This window comes from Neodiprion virginianus, chromosome 2, assembly GCF_021901495.1.
Source record: "Neodiprion virginianus isolate iyNeoVirg1 chromosome 2, iyNeoVirg1.1, whole genome shotgun sequence".
In the NCBI taxonomy this organism is placed as follows: Eukaryota; Metazoa; Arthropoda; class Insecta; order Hymenoptera; family Diprionidae; genus Neodiprion; species Neodiprion virginianus.
The window spans coordinates 41,541,886-41,567,584 of NC_060878.1; the positions used below are offsets into that span (position 1 = coordinate 41,541,886).

Sequence of the window (25,699 nt, forward strand, 5' to 3'; positions counted from 1 at the left end):
ACAACACCCTGATTTAGCGTATATACTTACAAAAGGAAAATATACATTTCCTTTATACTCCAAGTATGGAATATAACAATTAACAGAACTCCAAAAGCAGAATCCGCACTTTCTTCTCGGTTTCCTCGTATATCTCCGGGATCCAAGATACAAACAAAAAAGAACAAGACAGAAAAAAATACGCACGCTGTGCTCGTTCTCAGCAACAGAACGAAGACACAGAGATTTTTTTCAACCGCATCTACTTGTTGCACCGTTTTCGCAACTTTTTCCATTTTCAGTAGTTTTTTGTTTCAATTCATTATGCTTGTTTTTTTCTTTTTTTATTTCCCATTGGCAATAGATACGAATGTACCTACATACCCGGTTTTCGGTATTAGACGAGATTAAACGAGGTGTCCGATACAGGGGCACCGTTATACGAACATGCCTAGGCGCCCCGGAATGACCGCGAAGGCGTGCGCCAGCCGGATTTTTGGTAAAAGTAAAATGAAAATTAACACATTTACCCAATAAGTTAACGGGTTTTACAGCTAGCGCTGCACTTGTTCCACATTGGTTGAGCATTTCTGTGACCGTATATGTATAAGTAGGTCACCGTAGCGTCAGCGCAACTAATTCTGACTTCGGTATTTCATTGTCCCGTGTCAATTTTTGGGGATTCAGTAGTTTTTTACAGAATTCATATTATAAGAAACTAATTGGGCTTATTCGTTAAATAACGCGTCATACAGATCATATGGTTTTCCCGGTATATTTGAGATTTACAATAATTGACAGATATTGTACTGCACGATTACAATAAGTGAATATAGTATGTATTTGTACTTTTTTACATTTTTTACACACAATAGTATTTCGTACAATATAAAATGTTATCACTCATTTCGTTTGCTGCGCCACGCAAAATAAAAAAGTCAGGGAAAAAACATGTTTTAAAATACGGACCCGTTGATGATCGTAAAATATTAAAATGCAAAAACGATTAACATAAATGTGTTCAAAATATTCAAATAATTGATGTACCTATTTTGTTTTCAGTGGTACTGGCTTTCGACCCTCTGTTTTGACTTTACTTTTCTGGAAAATCAAATTTAGTTATACTGAAGCACACTTGGATCATATTCAGTACCCTTAAATGGGGATCCCTCAGCATTCCACGCTTTTTTTAAAACTCTTTCCAAATTCTGTAATGAAGAATCGAAAGAAATAAGCAATCAGTACTTTATGTTTTTACAAAATTCAGCCGCACAAAAAAAATTCTACCCCGTCTCGTCACAAATCATTCCATCATATACGGTACTTACACATTGCTCAGATGTCGGCTTTCCAAGAAGTTTTTGCTGGTGATTCCACATCAGTTCTTGAACTTTCATCTGTTCATTTGCTCCCAAGTCCTCAATTGGTCGGGAGCAATCAATTTTAGTCAAATCTATGTGCGGCTCACCCTTAGTTAGAGCCTCCCACCATCTTTCGGTTGCTTTTTCCAAATGAACCTGTAGAATTTTTTTAGAGATCAATGGAATGCTGTCAAATCGTAATTGAAAAACGAACATCTTGGATTTCTTTTGCCGAAAGGAAGACGCTACTATTTTCTATTACCAGAAGATTCGCTACTAAATTTGAATAAAAGCTCCAAATCATATCAAATAAAATTGAAAGCTTACATGGACGTAGTACCCGGGTATAATGCACCACATAGATTCCTCTCTTTGCGTTTTAAAGCTGAGTTCTTCGTCGAAGGTGACGATCCATTCAGAGTCTGTAGCATCGTCAGAATATTTGTCCAGAGAATTATTTTCTCTAAGGCGTTCCGTTTTCACAGCTATTCTTATTTTTTGGGCAGTTATATCAACCCTCAAGTCTTTCGCCGATTCGATATTTGAAGGAATGTTGACAAGTGCATCAACGTCGCTTATCGTCTGCGACCAAGTGTAATTTTCTCGAACAGCTCCGTTATAGCTGTCAGATGGCTGTACCGGCGTTTTGTAAGTCTTTATCGGCTCGTCGTCTATTTGGTTACTGCTGGTTTCGACTTCTACTTCAACTACTTCGGTAGGCTCCAGCAATTCTGAGGTTTGAGCCTGGGCCTCAGATCTGGACAGATTGTCAGCTTCAAATCTACTTTTCCACTTTCGATAGATTTTTAAGACTAAGTCTTCAGCAACCCCTGCTGGAAAACCCAACTTCTGGTCTTGTGTCGATTCAACATAAAAGTCGGTGCTAAAAAGAATGAAAGTGACAGTCTTGAATCATTATCAATTATTATGAATTCTGTTCTTAATCCAAGTACTCAAATGTTCAATTCAGGTATATTACCATCTGTACATAAAACCGAAGAACGTATTCAAAAAATTGGTTATGTTCAGTTCATCCTTCAAAATTTGTAAAAGTAATTCATCGTGTTTCGACTCCATGACACAAACGCAGTTTGACAGTGACGTTTCTTCACAGATAAACCACAAACTATCGTCCGAAATATAGGTATTTGGGTAGCACGTGGATAAAGTTAAGCAGAAATTACGCTTCAGACAAACTTAGTTCTCCCGAATACCAGCGACAGCAGCACTAGCTGGATATTCAAGATATTGCACGCACGTTTGAACGCTACAAATCGACACACATAATTGTTTAATACATGTTGGCAAAACGAGAAAGAAATAATTCAACTCTTCGATTGAAATTAGATAAATTTCGAAAAATAACTGCCATAAATTTGAAAGTCATTGAAATAATTCGTTTCAGTTCTTCGACGGAATTTTGGAAGAAATAGTGACATCCTTTTCGGAGAAGATTATTATCACGGAATAGGGGTCAACACTGAGACCCCCGCGTAGTTACAATTAGAGCATAAAGAGTTAAGGGCAGCACTGTTACTATAAGTTCTGCAGAGGCGAAAAAATATAATTCTTAGATTTACTTTTCATAAATGAATAACATTTACTTTAATGAATTATTTACCAAATCCCTCATTTCTCTTCGTAATATAGACAATTTACGCATGGCTAAATTGTGGAAAACGTAAATATATTTTTATTATTTCGCAAATGTTGATAAACATAACTTTATTTTATTGCAACCTATCGTATGCCTCGTTCAGTGCACGGTTCCAACAAATATTATTTGGAACAATTGTTTGAATTAATTTTTTGTGTGTCAAACTGTCCATCTGCTGTATTTACTGTAGTAAAAATCATTTAAAGTTTTTGGTACAGATAGATAATATGATTTTACGTTCGCAAAAGATCCTAGAACATTGGGATTTCATTTCGACAGCGAGAGCATCTCCATGAACGAAAGGAATCGATGAGACATTTTCGTCGTCAATTGTGTGAAGTGCGATACAAAAACGGTGTGAACTTAACGTGACGATTAGTCTTCTGCCTTCTGTTTTGAACCTGTTTTGATTGAGAACAGTACTTGAAACAACAATGACGGAAGAGAAAGGTCTGACGCAGGAATACAAGCTCGAACCTGACTGCGAGCTACGGTTCGAACTTGAACAAAAGAATGAAAAAGTTACATTAGAGGTTAGAAAACTATATCATAGGTTTATTTACGTTCACTTAACACTGATTCTTGGTTGTTGTTCTCGACTTCAGCTTTTGTTCTTAACCCTCAAACGGTACGGTGGTTTGAAACGGAATATTCGGTACGGTTCGACCGTATGCAACGAGAGGGAAGAATAAGACCGAGAGAAATAGAACTGTGGGTCGGATCCGACCCCCAAAGTCCCGTTTGAGAGTTAAAACTGAACCACTCACAAATCGTTCAATACGACAGTCGTTGAGATTAAAAAAAAAAAAAAAAGGCTATGTACATTTAAACCTTTTTATAATCTGTTCTCTGGCTAATGAACATCGAACTATAAAATTCTTGTAACGATTTCAGCTGAAAAGCGGTCTTGCCGAAGTGTTTGGTACAGAACTAGTTAAAGGGAAAAAATACGAATTCTCTGCGGGTGCAAAACTCGCAGTGTTCACATGGCAAGGATGCGTCTTAGAACTGGTAGGAAAGACAGATGTGATCTACGTGGCCAAAGAGACGCCAATGGGTGTTTATCTCAACTGCCATGCAGCGATGGAGCGAATGCGTGAAACAGCAGAAAAAGAAGATACAGTTGGACCTATAACAATGGTAGTAGGGCCCGGAGATGTAGGAAAATCCACTTTCTGCAGACTGTTGCTAAATTATGCAGTTCGAATGGGGCGAAGACCTGTTTTCGTTGATCTCGACGTCGGTCAAGGTGACATAGCAATACCTGGAACAGTCGGAGCTTTATTAGTAGAAAGACCGGCAAACATTGTCGAAGGATTTAGTCAACAAGCCCCGCTTGTCTTTCACTTTGGTCACTCCAGTCCCAGCGCAAATACTGCGCTGTACAATCTTTTAGTTTCACGATTGGCTGAAGTATGTTCTGACAGACTTCAAGCCAACAAGAAAGCTAAGGCCTCAGGAATCGTTATAAACACTTGCGGCTGGATCAAGGGTGCTGGTTATAAACTACTGACTCATGCTGCACAGGCTTTTGAAGTTGACGCGATTTTAGTGCTCGATCAGGAGCGTCTCTATAATGAGCTAGTCAGAGATATGCCAGACTTTGTGAAGGTCGTTTTTCTCCCCAAAAGCGGCGGTGTTGTTGAGAGGAGTAAATCCTTAAGGACTGAATCGCGGGACAAAAGAGTTCGCGAGTACTTCTACGGCTTTCGAACTCCGCTCTACCCTCATAGCTTTGAAGTCAAATGGAGTGAAGCAAGGCTCTACAAGGTGGGAGCTCCGATGTTACCAGCGTCATGTATGCCTCTAGGAATGAAAGCAGAAGATAATTTGACAAAACTGGTAGCCGTTAGCCCAGGTCCAAGTTTGCTGCATCACTTACTCTCAGTCTCATTTGCTGATTCCCCTGAAGATGACGTTGTACAAACCAATGTGGCAGGCTTCGTATGCGTGTTCGTATTCATATTTATCCTTCGATCTAAGAAAGTGGCATGAATCTAATGACGTTTAGTAAATAATCAAATGTTTCAGAACTAACGTTGATGTCGAGAGGCAAACTTTTATGGTTTTGAGTCCACAACCAAGGCCGCTACCAAACACCGTCCTCCTTCTGTCTGATATACAATTTATGGATAGCCATTAAGCCATTGAGGGAATTTTACACGTGTATAAACGCAACTGAATATTTTTACCATACAAAAATATATATATTTTTATAGGTGACAGAACAAATGAATTTGAAGATATTTGAAACTTATATTGTGCAAATGATTTTATTGTTTACCACAGTCCTAAAATCATTAGGATGGTACAATCTGGCTAATGGAGTAATATTATTAGAGCTAAATTATAAATAGTTAAGTGATACTATTAATTGTGAGCAATATTTGATTTGTATTAATTAGCTCCATTTAGTATTTTTAAGGCACCTTCCTCACTCTTGGAGTAAAAACTCATGCAACTGAGTACTAATCGCTCAGCAAATGCCCTGAGCAAATTCTGCAGACAGCAGCCTCTGATTGCAACTGAGAACTTCTTAAAAAGCTCACTTTTATTTCCTCCAAAAAATTATCTATTTCGTTATATATGTCCTCAATTATCTCACGTGCAGTATCGAAGAAAAACTCTGCTAAATTATCACAGCGATCCATGTGACTAGCATCTATGCCTAAATCTGCAAACAGATTCTCGACTTTTGGTCTCACATACCCAATCCAAATATCGTACATTAATTTATCCATTGACTCCTTTGCAAATTCTTTGCTTTTTCTAAGAATATGTTGCGCAATGTTTGCGAGATTCGTAATTAAATTCGTACATCCAATGTCACTAAAGTTCTGCATGTCAATTACAAGCTTTCCAATATAATTCATGCTTTCAAAAGATATCGGAAATGATGCATAGTACGTGAAAGGTTTAAAACTTTCTCTAATCAAGCCAAGTTGCCTTACATAGTTCGCCACTGGCATTCTATTTGGAGATGGTATGGTACTCCGTGATACATGAAAAGGGTCTACAGCTCTCACAGTATTGACTCTTACTTGCTGTGTTTGCTGAGATAAATCAATGGGATCAAATTTTACATTGTGATTGATCATAGCATGACCATCTTTGAACGTAACTTCAGCATTCGACGACCTAAATACTTTATTGTTTCTAACAACTCCAGCAAAAAAATCATCTTTATTTTGAATCGATCGGATTCCACGAATGATCTCAGAGTCTCCGGTAATTTGATCGCCGCTACATGCCTGAGTGTTACGTCTGATCTGTCTGAAAGCTTTTTTGTGTCTGTTACTTCTCAGTGACTGTTCATAATCTTGAAGCACTTGTTGCTGAGTATTATTGATTATAGTTTTAGCGGTATGAAAATTTATCACAGCGTTACCAAAGAATAATACGTGCGCTATTACTTGGGTTACATCAAGTACAGAAATTTCTTTTTTGTTGTGGTAATTTATATATATATTGTAGATTCCATTACCAATTCCCATACCATTTATAACTATATTACCGATAGTGATTACATTAAATGTAGTTCGGCCCGCAGTTCCTATTGTCAGACCTGCCCGGACTGCCTTGTTCAAAATCATTGTAGATCCACTTGCTAAACCTCCTGCCACACCACCTACAACACCAAACCAAGCGGAACGTGCTGTTCCATCCATCACAGAGATAGACTGTTGGTGTTGATGGCGGTCTGCCAATTGCTGACCAGATCTGACCATTGTGCAGACCCCACTTACAGCACCGCAAACAGAACCTATGGTTGAAACATTTTATCATTTAATTCGTTCAAAGGTACTTGAAAAGAATTGGGTTTTTAACGGAATTAAGTGACGCTACCAACTTTGCGCTATGAGATGAATGTCTTTTGAAAATTTCGTTAATATTGTCACAACGTTTTACATTAAAGATTTTTATGACTTTCAAAGAAGAACCATTTTCATGATTTAAGTAACCATTACCAATGATATGCAATTAATTACGTCTTGATAATCCTATTTTGGACCGTATAAAATTATAAAAAAAAACGTCAAGAAACGATATCTTCATGTTTCAATGTTCTTTTTGTATTAGGGAATGAAACTATGTGGAGATTATGACATGAATGGATTTCAGTCATTATTTTTAACAATTTCAATGTCCTAGTGAAATTTTAGATTCTACATGAAATCTTTCTGTAAAATTCACACATGTGCTGCTTTTTTATGTTCGTAAGAAGTTTGACCATAGTCAAATCTTGAAAAATTAATTTTGCGTTAATTTCAACTCAGTAATTGAAAACCCCAGTGAGCAAGCATAAATATCAGTAAATAATTATTATAGAAATTCTAGATCAACATGTTAATTAGTTATCTAATAATCCTGTTCATTGTGTTTAAAAGTAGTTGTATTCTTTTTCAGTGAAAAAGCAACAAACCTGTTAAAACCACAGGAGCAGCAATAATAGCGGGTGCTGCCAGAGCTGCCGCGCCAATACCAAGTGCTCCAATCCCTAAGATAGCGCTTGCGACATCGAGGCAGGATAAAATCTTAGCAGCCCCTGGAGATGGACCAATTTCAACCCAAACATAAGTCATATCAGCTGTATTATTTACATGTGGATTAGCCTGGTAGTATCCACCCATTGGAAGTACCATCATGCACTTAGGAAGCGTATTGTTGGTCACATAATCTGTCCAGTTTTGATAAATCCGCCCCTCTGAGTCAATGTAATTAACACAGTAAGGGTATAGAGCTGTTCCTCCGATTGTATTGTTTGAAATTGGAGCGTGTGGCCCAGTTTTCAGGCTCTCCTTTCGTTCCATACATCTCTTTACCTTAAATACTGGCACTGGAGCCACATACTTATCTTCTTTTTCCTTAAGATTGCACAAGACGTTGAATATTATGCCAACGTGAAGAGAGTTCCTGCATCTACTCACTTCGAGTATCCGACTATATATCATATCGATTAACTTCGCTTGCTCAGGCAACAGTTCAGTTGGAACTGGATCTCCTGTATAAACATCTATATTCGTTGAAAGGGCATCAGTCTCCGATGCTCCGAAAAGCGAATAACGTATATTTTCTTTCAAATATTCATGCTGATCGCTCTCATAGTATAACCAATCGCTTGATAGCTCATATAAATTTTGTTGGAATGCAATCGCTTCGTTTAAGGACTGTTGAACTTTGTCTGGGTAGACCCGCAAATTGAGTTGACTATCAGAGTCCTGTAAAATGAGCTTCAGTTGAAAAACATATAGAGAACCAATTAGGGAAATAATATGCCAAATATATCGTAGGCGAACACCGATTAATAGGATACAGTCAAAGTATCGCTGATGCTGCGAATATACTCAGAATTAGTGTAATAAAAATACTTTACCATGATGGCCGATGGTTGAAGGCAGTAATGTAGTAAGAGATGGAGAAATTGATCTTCGAGAATGCCTTGACGCACAAATTGACAGCTATTAAAATAGTCCAGCGGCAACGTAGTCGCGCAACCATAACAATGACAGTACGCAGTTAGAATTTGCGAGGCGAACAGCTCGACTCTTCAGCAAGTGCTACGGTTAAGACTCTTCCGACACACATGAAAGTTGAGAGAAAACCTAGAAAGTTTGAAGCATGGGGATTCCCAACAAGATTTCCTTAGTTATCTGTCTGGTATCGTTAGACCGTGAATCCGATGGATCCACAGTCCCTGTCGCGCATCCCACAAATTCGATCATTTCCAACATGAGCTATGCAAAAGCATGAGAAAAGCGACGGGAAGTCAATGACGCGAAAAAAGTTGTCCAGCTTCACAAGATTCACCAAACAGAGAGAAACCTCTTTACCAACATTGACGGCGTAAGAAACTAAAGTTTGTAACCATGTTTTCAAACAGGTTACACAACTTGACGTGACAAAACTGTGCTGTTGAGTGGCTGTCATCGCTGCTTCTCCGTGACAGATGTTTGATGTGATTAATTTCCTTTGTTAATTGGCGCGGAAATAACGTCTGTGCTTGGCGAATACATAGGTCATTATCTGTTGCTGTGACTGATAGCTGGGTACGGGAATCCGGGTGATTATACCCTCAATAAATGCGTGGCATCTACGGCGGGTAGATTTCCGGGAAGGACCCAAGTAGACTGTATAACCAGCTGTCTTCACCACCACCACCGTCACGGCCACCGCCACCACCACCACCACCACCACCACACCACCACACCACACGACGACGACCAACGACGACGACCAACGACGACGGCAACAACGACGACGAAATATCCGGACACGGCGAAGCAAATTTAGTGTAGATAGTTGGTGATTCGATAATATTGTATTTCTTAAAATGGCAAAGACCTATGACTATTTATTTAAGTTGCTACTTATCGGGGACTCGGGCGTAGGCAAAACTTGTGTATTGTTCAGATTTTCCGAGGATGCATTCAACACGACCTTCATCTCCACTATTGGTAAGTACACATACATGGTCCTACACTAGTTACACTTTTTTTTCGCCCCGAAATTTGTCTTATCTCACGTATCTGCCGACGGATATTATACTTGACAATCTAGTCTGTATTATTTATCACTCATCAAGGGTGTGGTGTCTCAGACTCTGCCCTTCTTAGCCTTGGTATGCATAGATGTTTTTTACTCCAAACAAAGAGGTACATTGTGCCGCTAATTATCTTACCACTAATTATCCAGATATCAATGGACATAACCGCCACTGTCACCTCTTATCCCATGTATTCACTATTCCAGGAATCGACTTTAAGATTCGAACCATCGACTTGGACAACAAGAAGGTCAAGTTACAAATATGGTAGGTTCCTTTAATACTATATGTTTATTTTTTTCCGTCGCTGATCTATTTGACATTATATTCCATACAAGACTGTTCCTGACACTAAAGCCACTAGAACAAAAAAAATTTTGTTCCACAACTATTTTGACTTTTCTTAAAATCCACACGCATTATACTTACAGGGACACAGCAGGACAGGAGAGGTTCAGAACAATAACGACAGCATATTATCGTGGTGCGATGGGTATAATGCTTGTATACGATGTGAACAACGAAAGGAGTTTTGAGAATATAAAAAACTGGATTCGCAACATCGAAGAAAATGCATCAGCAGATGTTGAAAAGATGCTGTTGGGTAACAAATGTGATCTCGCAGATAGGAGGCAAGTTTCAAAGCAGAGAGGAGAGCAATTGGCAGTCGAGTACGGTATAAAATTCATGGAAACTTCCGCCAAGGCCAGTATTAATGTCGAAGAAGCTTTTTACACCCTAGCCCGTGATATTAAGGCCAAAACGGAAAAGAAATTGGTAAGTCACAGAAAAGTAATAATTTTTCTACATTCGTTTTAAATGGTAATTAAACACTGATCAGTTGTCACTGAGTCGTTGCTTTTACACAGCCTTATTTGTTTATCTGTACTGTTAATAATTGTCATTTCTCTGTTTCCCATGTCTCTTTCTCTCTGTACGATGCGGGTGTATATTGGCAGAAGGTAACTTTAGCACTATTTTCTCTCAAACTTATTAATCACTAACAATTTCCTATACATATACTCAATGCTTCAAATCAGCCTCATAATATTCAGCCACTTACTGTATAAACATATGTGTGTGTATTTACATGTAATATCAACTATATTCTAGATTTTCTTGATTAGCAAATTGACTACACAGTAAATTAACACAATAACATGTGTACCGATGCTTGGCTTGGGATATTCGAATATGAAAATACGATAATCATAACATTGTATAAATATTTTGTTATACAGGAAGCATCAAATCCAACGAAGTCTGGTGGTCACGCGTTAAGAGCTCCGGAGATATCGAGAAAGCCACCAGTATGGCTAGCCCGTTGTTCCATACTCTGACCCGCCAAGCCAGATGCACACTTTATCGAGGCTCATTCATGTACTTCTATTATAAATTTGCGTTCTTTTTGTCGAACAAAATTAACGTTTAACAAGGCTACACGCTTGCTCGATATCGTACTCCAACATTTTATTCTTTGACAGCAAATTTGTTTCATCATCTGGTGGTGTTTTTTTTTTTTTTTTTTATAAATTATTCATTATAAATCCTATCCACTGATCGAAGGATTAGGAGAAAAAATGACCAAGATAGGTTTCTGTTGCTTTTCCCGACACATTCGAAATAATACATTCAAAAGTATGAGATGTGTCATTAGTCTTATGTTTGGGCCCGGGCTGTGATTGCTGCTTAAAAGTGTCATTAGTTTTGTTTCCATGTTTTTAAACTTGTTTAGCATTTGTTGAGAGTTCATTATGCCATGATTAACTTTTTATTGGACACTGAAGCTACTCTCATTAATCGTCCTCGATTTCCTTCGATTGGTGTACAGTGGCGATGCATCAACATTAAACCACACAACACTATGGAACTTCGAAAAACCATGTACGAAACACAAATACAGGCTGTTTCATTTGTAACTAAATAGGAACTTGCATATCATGGCGATGTAACGCGCTATTTCACGTTCAAACTGAAACAGTGTGTCTCCGCAATATATTAACGTAAAACACAAACGACTTAATTATTGATAGAAGAAAGCACTTCAATAATTACCTGTGTCCGTGCGATGCAAACAGAGATCGTGATCGTTATAAACGAAATAGCTTTTACACCGAATTAATAATAACAAATTCACATAACATGATACTACCACGTAGCCGCATTAATTATTAGTTCAATAACTATACTCGTAAGAAATATATAAATAAATTTAAAAAAAAAAAGAAACAATGAAATGCAATTATCGCATCATGCGATATTGTGGATTTTAAAAAACAATTACTCAATCTAAAATTTATAGTAATAGATTTTGAAGGTGATGTATTGGTATGTGTAATCCGTAAGAGTTTTCACCTATATATTGGAAAATGACGAGATATGTGGAAATTTTTCTGCTGTATACGTGCAGGTGGGGATTTATGTACAGAGTAACTATAGAGAAATTCATTATTAATTGCTTGTTGTTGTCACAGCCTTTTACATATTCTTGACGATTTTCAGATTTTTATCTTTTGACCCAGTTCAATTCAGTTCCGAATATACAAACGATAATACATTTTATATTAATCCTACATATCTCTGTGTGTGCGTGTGTATGTTCGTTGAAGAAGCCCTGCCTTTTGCCACTATCCTGTTATTATCGTTCGAATTCAAAGTTTAGAGTACATTGTTCCTCGATTTTGTTAATCTAATTTAATTTTTAATAGTCTGGTGTTAAATTAAATATCGCCAATCCAAATTACATTATTTACAAATTACTTTATATTCTAATAACATTATACATTAGTAGAATTTTAATACTTAAAAGTAATTATTATTACTTCTATTATTATTAAAAATAGACACCTGTGTGATACTCCATGTCAAGATTCACTGACGAAACTGATTGATTGGGTTTAGTTTATTTTCTAATTCACGAATTCGTGCTCTGTACTTCTCTTCTATTGCGTGTCTGCACATACCCGCAGCCTGGAGTCGCCCATTAAGCTTATTCGCTGCATTTACAGAAATCTGTAGATTTTCAAGATCCCGGTGTAGTTTCTCAATTTCGCTAAAATCAACGTTTAATCGTTCACACTTAAATGAAGCTAAGTTTTCACAGAGTACTAGAACTATACCCTTGTTGTGTAGTTGCCTAGATAATCAGGCAACTGATATCAAACATGCATAACTCGGATGTAACTTGAATCATGAACAACCTAACTGATTATGAATAACGTTTTGAATCGTAGTGCTGATATCTAAATATCAGCCTAATTTTTCACGTACAGAGTTCCAAAGGTTTTAAAATCACCTAGTAGCAGTGTTTATGATGAGTGATACTTTATTTTTCATTTCCATGAAATTTTCCTCAATTGGTCCTCTGATGACATTGATCGTTTCGATTTCTTGAATTTTTTGTTTTAGCATCATATTTTCGAACTGTAGATTTTTCGTCTGATGAAGCAGAGAATCTCGTTCTCTTATTACAGTTTCAGAATACATGGTCGACTGAATTTGTTGACATCTGTTCACAGTTTTTTCTTCTTCCCATCGCCTAGCTGCTGCCATAGCAAAGTCTAACTGAGCTCGCATCAGCTCAGACTGTCGTCTCTCCTCTTCGGCTTGGCGCTCCATTTCATACAAAGATTGACGAGCCTGTGCAAGCTCTCGTTGCAGCTCCTCCAGATTATTCTTTCATCATATTGAAGAATAAATATTTCGAACAGTTTCAATAAGTGGTTTTATAAACAGTGCAATATTTCAAGTCCTGGGCAGCACAGTGATAAAATATGAAATGAAATTTTTTTTAACCAATTACCGTTTTCATCTGTAATTCGATCAACTTATCACGCAAAAGATGTTCCATCTTGGCCAAGTCAACCAGTATCGCATCCTGGGTATTTTCCATAATTATTAGCAAATTTTTGAAAGTAAATTCGTGTGTAGATGTTCCGTAGTTGTGTTTCAGTAAATTCGAGTACCTATGAAAGGAATGTAACGAAGTTCGGCCTTGAACAGCTTTACTTTCGACCATTTGGCGGCTTTATTAACTCGGATTAGCCACTTAATTGCCAAAAGCAGGCCGCTATAATCGGACATGAGGTCATCATGACGGTCAAAGAACGCAACAAGATCATTCCATAAAAGAATACGTCGCTGCAATTCTCCTGAACTTACGTACTGTATGTATGTACCTGTAAGCTAATTATGATTCATCATCTAAAAACGTGCATCGTCATCTTCGACGGCATAACGTGTAGTAACGTCGTATTTACACTATTCTCGAATTAATCCATTGTCACAATTTAAAAATACCTGTGAGCCGGCATAGTAAGAATTCTTCCCAGTCCCTGATTCTACCCTTTCCAAACTGCGTCATTCTCGTTTGAAAAAATTCCGAACAATCGGTAAGTGTTAAATTACAGTTTTAGTAAAATGAATGTTTTATCTTCAGTCAACGTATTAGGCAATGTACATAAAATTGCGGGGAATTTGGTTGATATAAATTTTATCGGAGTAAGCTTCGATAAACGGCAAAATATACCAATCACTGATACAAACATTGACTCAAATTACGCAGTTCCAGCCGCCATGTTTGCATACAAAGCGATACAGATATTCCGATTGAAGCAACTTTTTTTTCTAGACTTCGCAAGAATATCTGGTTATTTCGCAAACATATTTTGCGCATTAGCAATGTGAAAAATAAATTCGATTCTACCTCTGTTCTAAAGGAAAATGACTAAACTATGATTTTGATCGATCACTTGTTGACGGAAGAATTTAAGGACGGTTACCCCGAGTAAATTTTCGTGACCAGTACTCCGTAGATAAGTGGGCCTAGGTGAGCCTAACGTCATCAGGAGCCGTATTAGCGATCCGGTACCTTCTTTAACGGTCGAAGCCACTTGAGACGCAATCCTTTGGAAAAGAGGAAGTCAACGGATCAGTGAGGAATGAGCATATTGGCATCATTTTGGAGTCAGGTACGCCAACGTAAATATACCAAAGGATCCGTAGTACGGAAAAAGCTAAATCTCCAGGTAAGTCTAGTGTTTGTATACCCAATGCTTCATGAGAGAAATCGCGCGAGGTGAGGTTAGGTCGCGTACACGAGCAACCTGTTCCCTCGAATGCCATCTCGAACTGTAGTTCGTTCGAGATGAGTGGTTTTCGCGTGCTGCCATTTTGCGATCAGTAAACATCTACTCGGCGTATCGTGTTGATAATTTTAGATGAATGTGAGTACAATTTCATGAATATTGAGCGACAGATCGCCGCTTGAAGCTTACTGGCTGTTTCGAAATTTCGTCAAAAGTCGAGCCTTGTTGGCAATATATAAATGGAAAGCACAATTTTTCCGTATCGGGCAGGACATTGAGTGACTCATTAATTAGCAATGACATTTCTGTCACATGCAAATGCTTCCACTTTTCATTCAACATCGCCAATAAGTGACTATTAATTGTTTTTATCAGGTTATTATAACTAGCAGCACTCGTGACCTTCGCGCTTCTTGACGCTCTTTGCCGAGTTAATCTTGCCACGAAGAAATTGATGACATATTCTGAAGAGCAAGCGATTAATTATACGTACACGTTTGGTTATAATAGAATTACTTCGTTGCCAAATGTCAAACGTATTGCGATATTCGAGGTACCACCATTACATACCTAATATCAAGTTATCGTTTTTTACCAATTTTATACACATTGGACAAGCTTATCGTGTTTAAAGGTTACAAGTTTTTAACAATTTCGCGTCTTAGTGATATCTGTGTTCAAAATATTTGAATAAGTTCTATCGCGAATTTATGAACCATCAGTCAGTGGTGTTAAAATTTGCAGTATGTAACGCTAACCTTGTGGTGTCATTTCCTTACAGAATGAGCCTTTCTGTGTAATATTGGCTCCTGTCTATTTTACGCACAACAACAAACGGCTGATAACGGATCTGTGTGAAACCAATTAAAGATTCAATATTTGGATACAAGAAAGATCGTAAACTGGCAGAATGATGGAGATCGATCTGCCTCATTTTTCTAATAAGGATGAAGAAATTCAATATTGGATGGAGTTGGCGCATCAGCTACATCAACGGTATTATCACTCAATGCAATTTCAAACTTTCCGCTATTTGTACTATGATTGTGCCGTTTTCTGTTTCTCAGCTATTCAGTAACTATAATTAAAAAACGAAATTATAATTGCACCACAGGAAAGAGGACACAGAACATGAGTTGGAAGAATTCCAAGAAAATTCCCAAATGTTAGAAAAAGAACTAGAAACTTCACTTGAACAGTCTGAAAAGGCAAATAGAGAACTGCGACAGAGAAATACACGGCTTGCTACGGAAGTCGAACAACTCAGAGCTCGGTTAGATCAGCAATCAATTGATTGTGCTGCATTTCAGGCAAAGGCCCACGATCTTCAATCTAGACAAGATCAATTGGTGAAATATATACGAGAACTAGAACAGAAGAATGATGATTTGGAAAGGGCGCAAAGGTACTTGTCAAAATTAATCGCAAAAATTAATATGAGCATCCATTTCTTTTACTCAGAACCCTTAAAACCTAATAATTGAACGGTCAAACCTCAAATTGATACAGAATTCTCAAGAAATCCTAGTGGAGGATCAAAAATAAATAACCCCAATTCATCAGTATATGTCAATTATTTTAATCTAGATATATTTTCTTTTAAAATAGAAATTAGCGATACCACTGCTTGAGTTGATGCGATTCCATTTGTAATATTCTACATGAGTTTTTGTAATTATTCACAGTATATCAGTTATCTTTGAACTTCCCATGATTAATGTAGGTCCAACATGACATAGCAGGATGCAGACTAAGACCGTTTCTAATGTAGCAAGAGAGTATTGAAAGTGCACTGTCCTGTTGAATGATTAGATAGAAGTATCTCTTGATTTGGTGTTAATTCAATGAAAGAAAAATTACATTTTTTTTAATCATAGAGTTAATATGGTGACGGAAGAGGAAATGGAGGCAAAGTGTAATTTGGCCATTGAACGAAATGCATTACTTGAATCTGAGTTGGATGAGAAGGAAGGCTTGAAGGTAATGGTACAGCGGCTTATGGATGAAATCAGAGGTGAGTAACTTGTGTGAAACTTGGTGCAAGCCATTATTCCGTCTTCTCATAGAAATATCTCATAACTAGCCATGATTGATTTACAGACTTGAAGCAGGAAATACAAGTACAAGAACGTCATCAACCGGATAATGATAAATCTGTGGACAGAGTACGGAGTATTGTGGATAGTAATAAGCTTCAGGTGGAACTGGAGACACTCACACCATCCAGCAGTCCTTCTACACCCCAAACGATACCTCCGACAACACATACAACAGCTCCTCCATTAAAGAGTAAGATGCATAGTGCTGTTCATACAACGAAGACAATATCTAATTTTATGACTATAACTGAATTGTTATCCTCTGGCAAAAAATCCCCTATAAAAGCCAAGAGATCTTTATCACCAAAAGTTACGCGAAAACTTCACAGACGGATAAATTTTGAGCTTAGAATTTAGGCGGATTACTCTATCCATGTACTGACATTGTTTCTAATTGTTTAATTCTTTTTACTACTGGTACCTACCTATACTTTGTGTGATAACCTTAGATTGACGAATTTGTTGAAAACCATCATTTATTTTCAACATCATTTCCCCGTTCTCTGATATATATATATATATATTTTTTTTTTTTTTTTGGTTTACACAGCGTATCAAATTTCAGTATATCAAAAATAACATATGTGTTCTAAATTTATAAAGTGTATAGGTTGTTTCTTTTTTTCTTTTTTTAAAGATTATTCGAAACGTGTTAAGACTTTTTTTGTTCTGTAAATAATTTTATGTTTATTGCTGTACTATTTTACATTTGCGACTTGACGCGCAGTTTTACAAAGCAGATAGTTCATGGTTCGTAAAATTTATTTGTAAGAATTATGAATATCTGATACAGAAAAATTTTGTCTGTATCAACGATACATGTGCGTTGTTTAAAATATCAAGATCACAACTTTAACAAAAATTACAACCTTCACAATGTTCTTCATCAATAACTGTGATACTTGCTCAAGATGCGAGATGTGTGTAAACTCTGAATAGAATGTCTCTTAGGCCAATATTGCGTAGAATAATAGTTTCGAAATTTAACACTGCCATTATACCTATTCTGAGAATTTTCGTACGCAATTATGATATGTATTTTATATACTCTTTGTCCATTATACTTGCACATTATTGCATGCCCTTAATATTATGCATACATATACATACATTATGATTCTAATAAAATGTCGTTTTTATTTCAAATTTGTTTTATTTCTATTCAGTAATATTTTTGACTGGTATTAAAATCCTAAAGTGTGCTCGTCTCACCAATGTGGAGGTTGTGGTATTTTGCATTTATTTGTTACACGACTAATGGGAGAATTTGGCCTTTCGTTCAGATATTATTTTATAATCAGATTAAGCATACGAATATTAGTGGTTCGATTCAAAACCAAACAGCCACAAGACAGAGAGGTACAGATTTTCCTTGAAAAACAAATTGTAACATGTTTTTATCTTTCTTCACAAATAGTTGGAAATGGAGTAATTGGAGGTATGATTGGTAACAACAATAATAACATGAATCCACCACTGGCACCCTGTACAAGGATACTCGCAATGAACATGATTGGGGACCTGATGCGAAAAGTTGGGGTAAGTTTCACCGAGGATGAAATATCCCATATTGTGCATGGTGTGTAAAGCTTCTATGTATATGTAAATTTGTATGTAATTTATTTTCCGGTACATTCATATACTCTATAATGTAATAGTAGCTAGCAGCATGGCTTTTGTACAGTGTCTCTGTTTGAGAATTCTTTATTTTTGTTTTCAATGATAATTCTTGAATCTGTCTTATTGAAAATCTTGAGAAATCAAAGAAAATTCTTTGCAATATCTTCGTTTATTTGAAATACGCTCCATAATCCTTTTACCCACTTACATACAACCATTAGTACCAAGACATGGTACAAAATTTTATTACAAGAAGGACATACCCAGGGCATAGTACTAAATGAAATCCTGTCCACTAGAGACGAGGAGATTACAGGGGCTGGTTTTTCGCAGACATTTTTACGTATAATTCTCTGTTTAGATGTTAGAGACACCTGTTAAAATTCCAGTATAAATAGGTACTTTGGTAGTCTGGTAGTTAGTTGGTGTGTTGGTAGCTTGACAGGTGGGTCTGCATGGACTGTAGAAGGATAAAGTGCTCATGCCCTGGTGGAAAAAAGACCAATTCTACTCCACCCGCTGGTAAACCATCAATTCAAGTTCAGACACCTACTCAATGTATCCAGCAGCAGCCCAGGCCCGCCAAATGCTGATGTCTGATACTCCCCACTTTACTACCACATACTTCCATATGCTGCAGGTCCTTATTTGTTTTTTTTCTTTATGTTTGCATGCTTATCTGCTTTTAGTTTTAACAACAATCGATTCTTCCATGCTAAAGCTCCCCTTCTACCTTGTGTCTCGGCAATGCATGTGATCCCACATGTCGTATAATGGAACGTCAAGACACAAAGTTTGCCGATAAAACAGTCGATTGTAATTCAATGCTAGGAAAGATGTTAGATTTGAAAAAAGGCTAAATAGAGGTTTCATGAAGGTATTTCTTTATCCTAGAATAAATTTCTATAATACACGTGAGCAGTTGCACATTGATTATGAGATATTAATACATTCTGCACGGTACTATTTCACCAACTCAAGCGAGAAAACAGCATAAGATAATTAAAACTGTTTCAAGACACGTTATAAAACTCCAAAACTTTCACAATTCTAACAATTTGTTTTTGTTATCACAGGCCCTGGAGAGTAAGCTAAATACATGCCGCAATTCAACTCGAGAGGATCAGGCAGTGCGAGATCACTACAGGTAATGCTAACTAATCCAATCCATAGGATTATGTTGTTCCTTTTTGAAATGTAGGATATTTGTACTTGCGGGAGAGCACCACGTACTCCATTCGCATTCCGATTGCTTAAAGATAATTCAAATTAAATTAATCTGTAAATATTCGTATTTATCTGCAAAGTGTTCAATCCCAATGAAAATATGAGTTTAAAACTAGACAACAATTGTTGGAATCTGATGGAGTATACGATACCAACTGTAATTTGTACTTACTCGAGACACGCTGGTTGTGCTTTTTTAATTTAACGATTTTATTTTAATCTTCAATTCTTCCATCTGCATAAACATTGTCACATCTCTCATATCGCGTTTAATATTTGGTTTATCATCATACCACTGTAGCCGTATGATCAATTTAAACTTACGATGATAATGTTGGACAGAATCTATCATAGTACAAACCTGATTCTAGAATTTAAACTGCATAATATATGTATAGGTTACTGCTGAAATTTATTATTTGTTGGATTATTATTACCTTGCTACTAAAAATTAGTTGAAATTATTCACATAAATATAAGTCACACATGTGGGTTATATGAAATTTGAAATATTTTTAAACAATCGAAACAAATTCGTATTATATGATGTCCGTTTCCATGTCAATTGATTTACTTCTCAATTAACTTCATAATAACAACATCACCAAATGCAACGATAACATGCAGGTATAAAAAGTTTTCTGCTTTGATTATTTAAAAGTCACTTTATGCATTGATACTCTTCGTTATGTCGGTTTCTTTAATACGTAGTTAATTATGTATTGAAACTAATACTCAGTGATTACCTTGAATACAATAGCATTCGTTATTGTTATTATCATTATTATTATTATTATTAATTTTAATTTTACTCTTATTACTGTTATTGTTATCATTAATGTCGGCAATTAAGAAAATCTATTTATGTTCAAACTAAAATCAATGTTTAGTGTAGATACATAAAATTCATAGGATATATTATTTTATGGTGAATTGAAACATCCGTCCTTTAAATCATTTTTATGAATATTTCATGTACGTTGTATGTTCTTCATTATTTTGACCAATTTGTTTATTTGTGTGACAATTTCATACTTTTTGGCCAGTGAACATGGTAAGCTACTAACAATGTACCAAGGAATATTTGAATCAAAGTGCATATAAAATCAAAATTCGTCTATGATTCTGATTATCTTTTATGGAAAGGTGAACCATGAATACAAATATAGTTAGACTTAATTGTAATACAAATGTTTTCAATAGAGTTTTAATCTTTCATGTTTGTATTTACCTGTGATGTATATAACTGTAATTGATTGGTTACACAGTTTCCTCAGTTTTTTGACATCCCAAATTTTCGTGCATCTCTCAGTGCATGCGCATTGAATTATAAAATACTCTGCTAGATTTGTTCAGCCAAATCGATATCCAAGCCAGAGTTTAAGTTAACTATTTTTTTCTCTAATTCTAACCGTCGTCTAATGTGAAAATTGGCTGCGCGGTAAATGTTTAGAAGAGTTCAATATTATGTTTGGATACTTTTGTTGAAAATAGTGCACACAAATTTGAAGTGCAAACTCTCATACCTTTTAAGTACTACATACTGCAGTGATTGTCGTGTTTAAGCTATCCGTTAATCATGGATAGTAACGAATAGTTCTTGCATATGTTTACCCAGGACTAGACGGCAGGTGCGAGGCCCGGCCTCTGGAAACAACAACCACATTCGCTTATAATCACTCGATAGAGTTTACATCTGTACTACTAACGACATCACCATGCTTCTTTCCAATGGCTTATATTAAATTTTTTTCACAATTAAAATTCTTGTTATGTTGTGATGAAAATTGTCCAATGCAGCTATTGATATTAGATCACGAATTATCATACGGCACTGGCAGCACAACATTGTATTAGACAATGTATACGTGTATGCAACTTCTTTATATTTAATATCAAGCGATAAAGAAAGCGATACTGATCACGTGCACAGCTATTTAAAATCGTAAGGATATCTGAATAATTCTCATGGTCTAAATAAAGTTAACCCATGATAATGTCGATATTTATTTTCTAATTTATGATTTAGTGACATTCATTTAAATATTCACAGCAAATTAATGGTCTATCATTATATTTGACGAGAAGCATTGGAATGAACGCATGATGTGGAACTTATGGTTGAATTTTTAACTTCATCAGGAGGGAAGGACCGTTACCCGTTTGTAAATACCATTTATTTATAGATATGTTGCGATTTGTAATATACATTGTCTTAGTCTCTCAATTATAGCAAGAATGTAGATATTTATCAAAGAAAAAGTTTAATAAACAATTTATTATCATTATCTGACAGTTTACATAATCTTTCAATGAATAAATCATATATTGTATGCGGTAGACCGATATGATATGATGATTGGTTTATTATTTCTTACTAACATCAAAATGTAATGCTCATTTAAAGAAAGACATTATTTGTTATACTCCTTGTTAGAATTTATCATATTGTTCCGAATACAAGTCTACTTCCGATTTGAAGACTTCATTTCAGAAAATGTTTGTTTACGAATATACCTGCAAGAGCAGCCCTACGTGTAAGTCAGAGCGAATATTTCGCGTCACATCCAGCTTATAAAACCTTGACCTTATGTCAGGAGCAGTATTGGTACTTGTACAAGTAACCTGACAGTATTTAATATCTACAGTGGTTGATGAAATATCTACTCAATGCTGTTATGTTTGTATGTAAAGAGACACTTGTGATTTTTTGTTTATAAATCTTCATTAGTTTTTCATTTGAACCACCAAATTGTACAATATATGTGTGTCAGGTGCCTTTTTATTAAATGATCATTATAATTATATTTCTCAGTGTCGTGTAAAAAAAATGAACACATTTACCAATAGTTGACTACAATAAATAGCATAGTAATGTTACTAACAATAAACGATATAGAAATTACGTGACAATTCGTGAAAATTCGAATCGGACCCTTGAGTTTATTTTTGAAGATCTCTGACTTAAGTCTCCCCTAACATATTTATTAATATGCATCAATATTGGAGGCTTGATTGTTCGGTAGCATGATTAAATTATATATTTAATGATTCATTGAGAAACTGTATATATAATTGTGTTATTCGATTATGAACGGGACAGTTCCATTAATATATATTTACTTCGGTTGACATTAAAAACATGCACTGTTTGAAAAGGTCTAACTTATTATACATATATTCTTTTATTGAACATCGACCGTTCATACGCGCTCTCACCAAATTTTACAAGAAGTAACAGTTATTACTATGTAATAGTTGTAAGATTATGTGCAATGATTTGATTCTTATCTGAAATAATTTGTTGCTAATGTATCAATTCGTCTGGCTTCAGTATCTCCAAGTAAACAAGTTTTAATAAAGATAACTAGAATAATGTAATGCCTTTTCAAACATCATTGTATAAATGTATTGGCAACTTAATAATTCCGCATTATATGGATAGAATTCTCTTGATTGTTAAATAAAATTATAGAATAGTGTACATTGTATGCTCTGTTCAAGATACTGTCACTAGAACATCAAGTATTAATTACTTCGTTACAACTGACGCATCATAGAATCAAAACGTTTCACTGGTGAAACAAATTACGTTAGTTTCATTCTTTATAATCTAAATAAAGTTCTGTTATTGAGTAGTTATTATAAAATCCACAAAATTAATGCAATACATAGCCAGAATATGTGTGAATATCTTGAACAGAGTCGCAAACCAAATTTTAATGATATTATTCTGTGAAATAAAAGTGGTGATTGACAACTAAAACAGTTTATTATATAGTTACCATTAAATTACACTGCTAATATTGAATAAAATATGGGGGGTATGATGTATATAATACAATAGCTGAATTTAGAGAATTTATTTACGAAATATGTATTCTGCACAGAAAATTGAACACACGAGTAAATTAAAATCAATTACGTAACTTATTCGTAAACATAACCAAATCTGAGACCATTATAATTGATCTAGTACTAAACAAACAGACACTTAAATTCTAAAGTACACTTATACTCTTGTTGGATAATGTTGTGTAATGACGATAGGGTTTAATGACACTGCCCAACCACTTCAATTACTTCCCTTTTGGTTGAGAATATATTGGATTTAGTGCTAATGCAGAAAAAGAATATATGATTATTTAATCTTGTTCGATAATATAATGAAAATAACAATGACATCTAAATGCAATATCAAAAGAATTTCATTTAAGTTGATATCTTCAAAATCAACCGTTAATGAGCCATTGGATAAATGTTACTAATTTTTACAGTGAAAATAAAGGAGAAACAATATAGAATAGTAGTATTCGAATATGTACAGCTGCTCTGTGTGAAAATGCTTGAAAAATTAATAGTAGTAATAATAATCATAATAATAATGTTAGTAAAACCGTTAGTAGTCAAACTTTATGTATCTGATACACGTGCGTATGTACGAATGGGTGTGTATTGTGTGCGTGTGCGTGTTAATTACGTCTAAAACATTCGATACAAGCCAAAATACAAGAGACAATATAGGTATCAATGAACATCTGATTTCATCAATTATAATGAATATTAATAATATTATTAATCGGTATGCATGAAATTTAACCGCTCCGCTTTAAGCACGCTCTCCTCGGATTCGTCGAGCCAATTGTATATCCTTAGGCATGATGGTGACACGTTTGGCATGAATAGCACAGAGGTTAGTATCTTCAAACAGACCGACCAGATAAGCTTCAGAAGCTTCTTGCAGGGCGCCGATGGCTGCGCTCTGGAAACGTAGATCAGTCTTGAAGTCTTGCGCTATTTCACGCACCAAACGTTGGAATGGCAATTTCCTGATCAACAACTCAGTCGACTTCTGGTATCTTCTGATTTCACGAAGAGCTACAGTACCTGGCCTGAAAATTTCAGTTGTTTCATCATGATCATAATAATGAAGATTTTTCATCATCACTTTCATCAAATTTTGTGTTCAGTATTTTTTGTCGATATTTACCTATAACGATGAGGTTTTTTCACACCCCCAGTCGAGGGAGCACTTTTACGGGCTGCTTTAGTAGCCAACTGTTTACGGGGAGCTTTACCACCAGTTGATTTACGGGCTGTTTGCTTAGTACGAGCCATGGCTTATAGCTGAAAATTAAAGTACATATAATAAGTACATTAAATGCATAACAGAGGATTTGGTGAGGGAAAAAATGGTGATGTCACGGTAAACAAAATTCTAGCCGAGATCATTACTGAATGACATCACATACTCGAGCAATTAATTTTTTCATTAATGTAGGAAAAAAAAGACTCAGCAGTAATTTGGTACATAAATGAAAATCTCGGGATATTAAAAGTAACAATAATGGTAAGACTGAGCTGAATTCTACAGAAAATTTTACGAATTCAAGACGTTCCGTTAACAGGACGCCAAAGCTCTATATACCATGAGCTTAGCTACTATTTCTAGAAGTAATCTAAACACAGTTATTATAATTAGACATTTGACAGAACTAAGTTTGTTATGTGAGCTTTGTTAGGTATAATAACACATACAAATATTATTCAGGAATAAAATTGCCCATGCGAATACTATAAATTGATGTTGCTTGCAGCAGTTCAACAACCTCGGAAACAGCGTGCTCTAAAAATGTCAATACATGAAATCGGCTCGGCCCACAAAACAGAAACGCGATAAAATGGCGACGACGCTAATATCGTCATGTCGTGAAGTCGAACGGAAACAATGACTATTTTTCGGTTAATATCATGAAAATTCTCATACCGATACCTGATATCGCGAGTAATAAGCTAGGTCGCGTAAGAATTTCTAAAATCTGTCAAGATAACTCACCTTTGACGCACGAAATTTGCTATAAAATATAGAGCTTGAGTTTTAACACCTTCTACTTCGATGGCAGTGAGTACTCTCTCCGAGGATTCCCCCTACTCTGGAACCTGCATCGGGAATGGCTCAGAACTTAAACGCGGGTCTCAGAGGACCAATAGCAGTTTTCCTTACAGCTTTGCGTGTTATCCGTTTCCTTATTGGAGGAATCCGCTGTGTCAAGAGCAGGAGCATGCAATGAATTTTCACAATGATGATAATAACAACAACACAACAATAATAATAATAGTAATGA

General features: G+C 35.8%; 7 protein-coding genes across 17 annotated transcripts; 3 read left to right on the forward strand and 4 right to left on the reverse strand.

Moving 5' to 3' along the window:
• Positions 1-796: 796 nt before the first annotated feature.
• On the reverse strand, positions 797-3,784 carry LOC124298001 (nudC domain-containing protein 3). Of its 2 annotated transcripts, none has more exons than XM_046749511.1 (5): positions 3,561-3,784; positions 2,320-2,607; positions 1,668-2,238; positions 1,308-1,496; positions 797-1,187 (listed from the first exon to the last, which is right to left on the reverse strand). In XM_046749511.1, the coding sequence occupies exons 2-5, from the start codon at positions 2,415-2,417 to the stop codon at positions 1,095-1,097; spliced, it is 951 nt and encodes a 316-aa protein (XP_046605467.1). In that variant the 5' UTR covers positions 2,418-2,607; positions 3,561-3,784; the 3' UTR covers positions 797-1,094. The 2 variants fall into 2 exon arrangements, with proteins under 2 accessions (XP_046605467.1, XP_046605468.1); XM_046749512.1 differs by having other exon boundaries at positions 1,668-2,223; positions 3,561-3,778.
• LOC124297999 (protein CLP1 homolog) lies at positions 3,228-6,160 on the forward strand. The gene is made up of 3 exons (XM_046749504.1): positions 3,228-3,530; positions 3,892-4,949; positions 5,029-6,160. The coding sequence occupies exons 1-3, from the start codon at positions 3,432-3,434 to the stop codon at positions 5,138-5,140; spliced, it is 1,269 nt and encodes a 422-aa protein (XP_046605460.1). The 5' UTR covers positions 3,228-3,431; the 3' UTR covers positions 5,141-6,160.
• Positions 5,252-8,759, reverse strand: LOC124297998 (uncharacterized). Its single transcript, XM_046749503.1, has 3 exons — positions 8,372-8,759; positions 7,421-8,216; positions 5,252-6,760 (listed from the first exon to the last, which is right to left on the reverse strand). The coding sequence occupies exons 1-3, from the start codon at positions 8,372-8,374 to the stop codon at positions 5,466-5,468; spliced, it is 2,094 nt and encodes a 697-aa protein (XP_046605459.1). The 5' UTR covers positions 8,375-8,759; the 3' UTR covers positions 5,252-5,465.
• Positions 8,760-9,180: 421 nt separating this feature from the next.
• Positions 9,181-13,176, forward strand: LOC124298005 (ras-related protein Rab-8A). Of its 3 annotated transcripts, XM_046749517.1 has the most exons (5): positions 9,181-9,452; positions 9,748-9,808; positions 9,973-10,318; positions 10,501-10,503; positions 10,783-12,284. In XM_046749517.1, the coding sequence occupies exons 1-5, from the start codon at positions 9,329-9,331 to the stop codon at positions 10,879-10,881; spliced, it is 633 nt and encodes a 210-aa protein (XP_046605473.1). In that variant the 5' UTR covers positions 9,181-9,328; the 3' UTR covers positions 10,882-12,284. The 3 variants fall into 3 exon arrangements, with proteins under 3 accessions (XP_046605473.1, XP_046605476.1, XP_046605474.1); XM_046749520.1 differs by lacking the exons at positions 10,501-10,503; positions 10,783-12,284 and adding an exon at positions 13,060-13,176; XM_046749518.1 differs by lacking the exon at positions 10,501-10,503.
• LOC124298004 (uncharacterized) lies at positions 12,033-13,559 on the reverse strand. Its single transcript, XM_046749516.1, has 3 exons — positions 13,344-13,559; positions 12,837-13,216; positions 12,033-12,593 (listed from the first exon to the last, which is right to left on the reverse strand). Exons 1-3 carry the CDS (start codon positions 13,557-13,559, stop codon positions 12,413-12,415), a joined length of 777 nt encoding a protein of 258 aa, XP_046605472.1. The 3' UTR covers positions 12,033-12,412.
• Positions 13,560-14,429: 870 nt separating this feature from the next.
• On the forward strand, positions 14,430-23,691 carry LOC124298000 (nuclear distribution protein nudE-like 1-B). 7 transcript variants are annotated; one of them, XR_006906700.1, is made up of 9 exons: positions 14,630-14,766; positions 15,410-15,624; positions 15,743-16,033; positions 16,506-16,642; positions 16,729-16,917; positions 18,145-18,266; positions 18,785-18,987; positions 19,424-19,494; positions 21,628-23,691. XR_006906700.1 is itself a non-coding variant. In XM_046749507.1 (9 exons), exons 3-8 carry the CDS (start codon positions 15,539-15,541, stop codon positions 18,938-18,940), a joined length of 981 nt encoding a protein of 326 aa, XP_046605463.1. In that variant the 5' UTR covers positions 14,633-14,766; positions 15,004-15,181; positions 15,410-15,538; the 3' UTR covers positions 18,941-18,987; positions 19,424-23,691. The 7 variants fall into 7 exon arrangements, 5 of the variants coding, with proteins under 5 accessions (XP_046605464.1, XP_046605461.1, XP_046605465.1 ...); XR_006906699.1 differs by lacking the exon at positions 21,628-23,691 and adding an exon at positions 21,193-21,262; XM_046749507.1 differs by adding an exon at positions 15,004-15,181 and having other exon boundaries at positions 14,633-14,766; positions 19,424-23,691.
• On the reverse strand, positions 23,423-25,567 carry LOC124298006 (histone H3.3A). Of its 2 annotated transcripts, none has more exons than XM_046749521.1 (3): positions 25,411-25,567; positions 24,565-24,701; positions 23,423-24,466 (listed from the first exon to the last, which is right to left on the reverse strand). In XM_046749521.1, the coding sequence occupies exons 2-3, from the start codon at positions 24,690-24,692 to the stop codon at positions 24,184-24,186; spliced, it is 411 nt and encodes a 136-aa protein (XP_046605477.1). In that variant the 5' UTR covers positions 24,693-24,701; positions 25,411-25,567; the 3' UTR covers positions 23,423-24,183. The 2 variants fall into 2 exon arrangements, with proteins under 2 accessions (XP_046605477.1, XP_046605478.1); XM_046749522.1 differs by lacking the exon at positions 25,411-25,567 and adding an exon at positions 25,113-25,225.
• Positions 25,568-25,699: the final 132 nt, after the last annotated feature.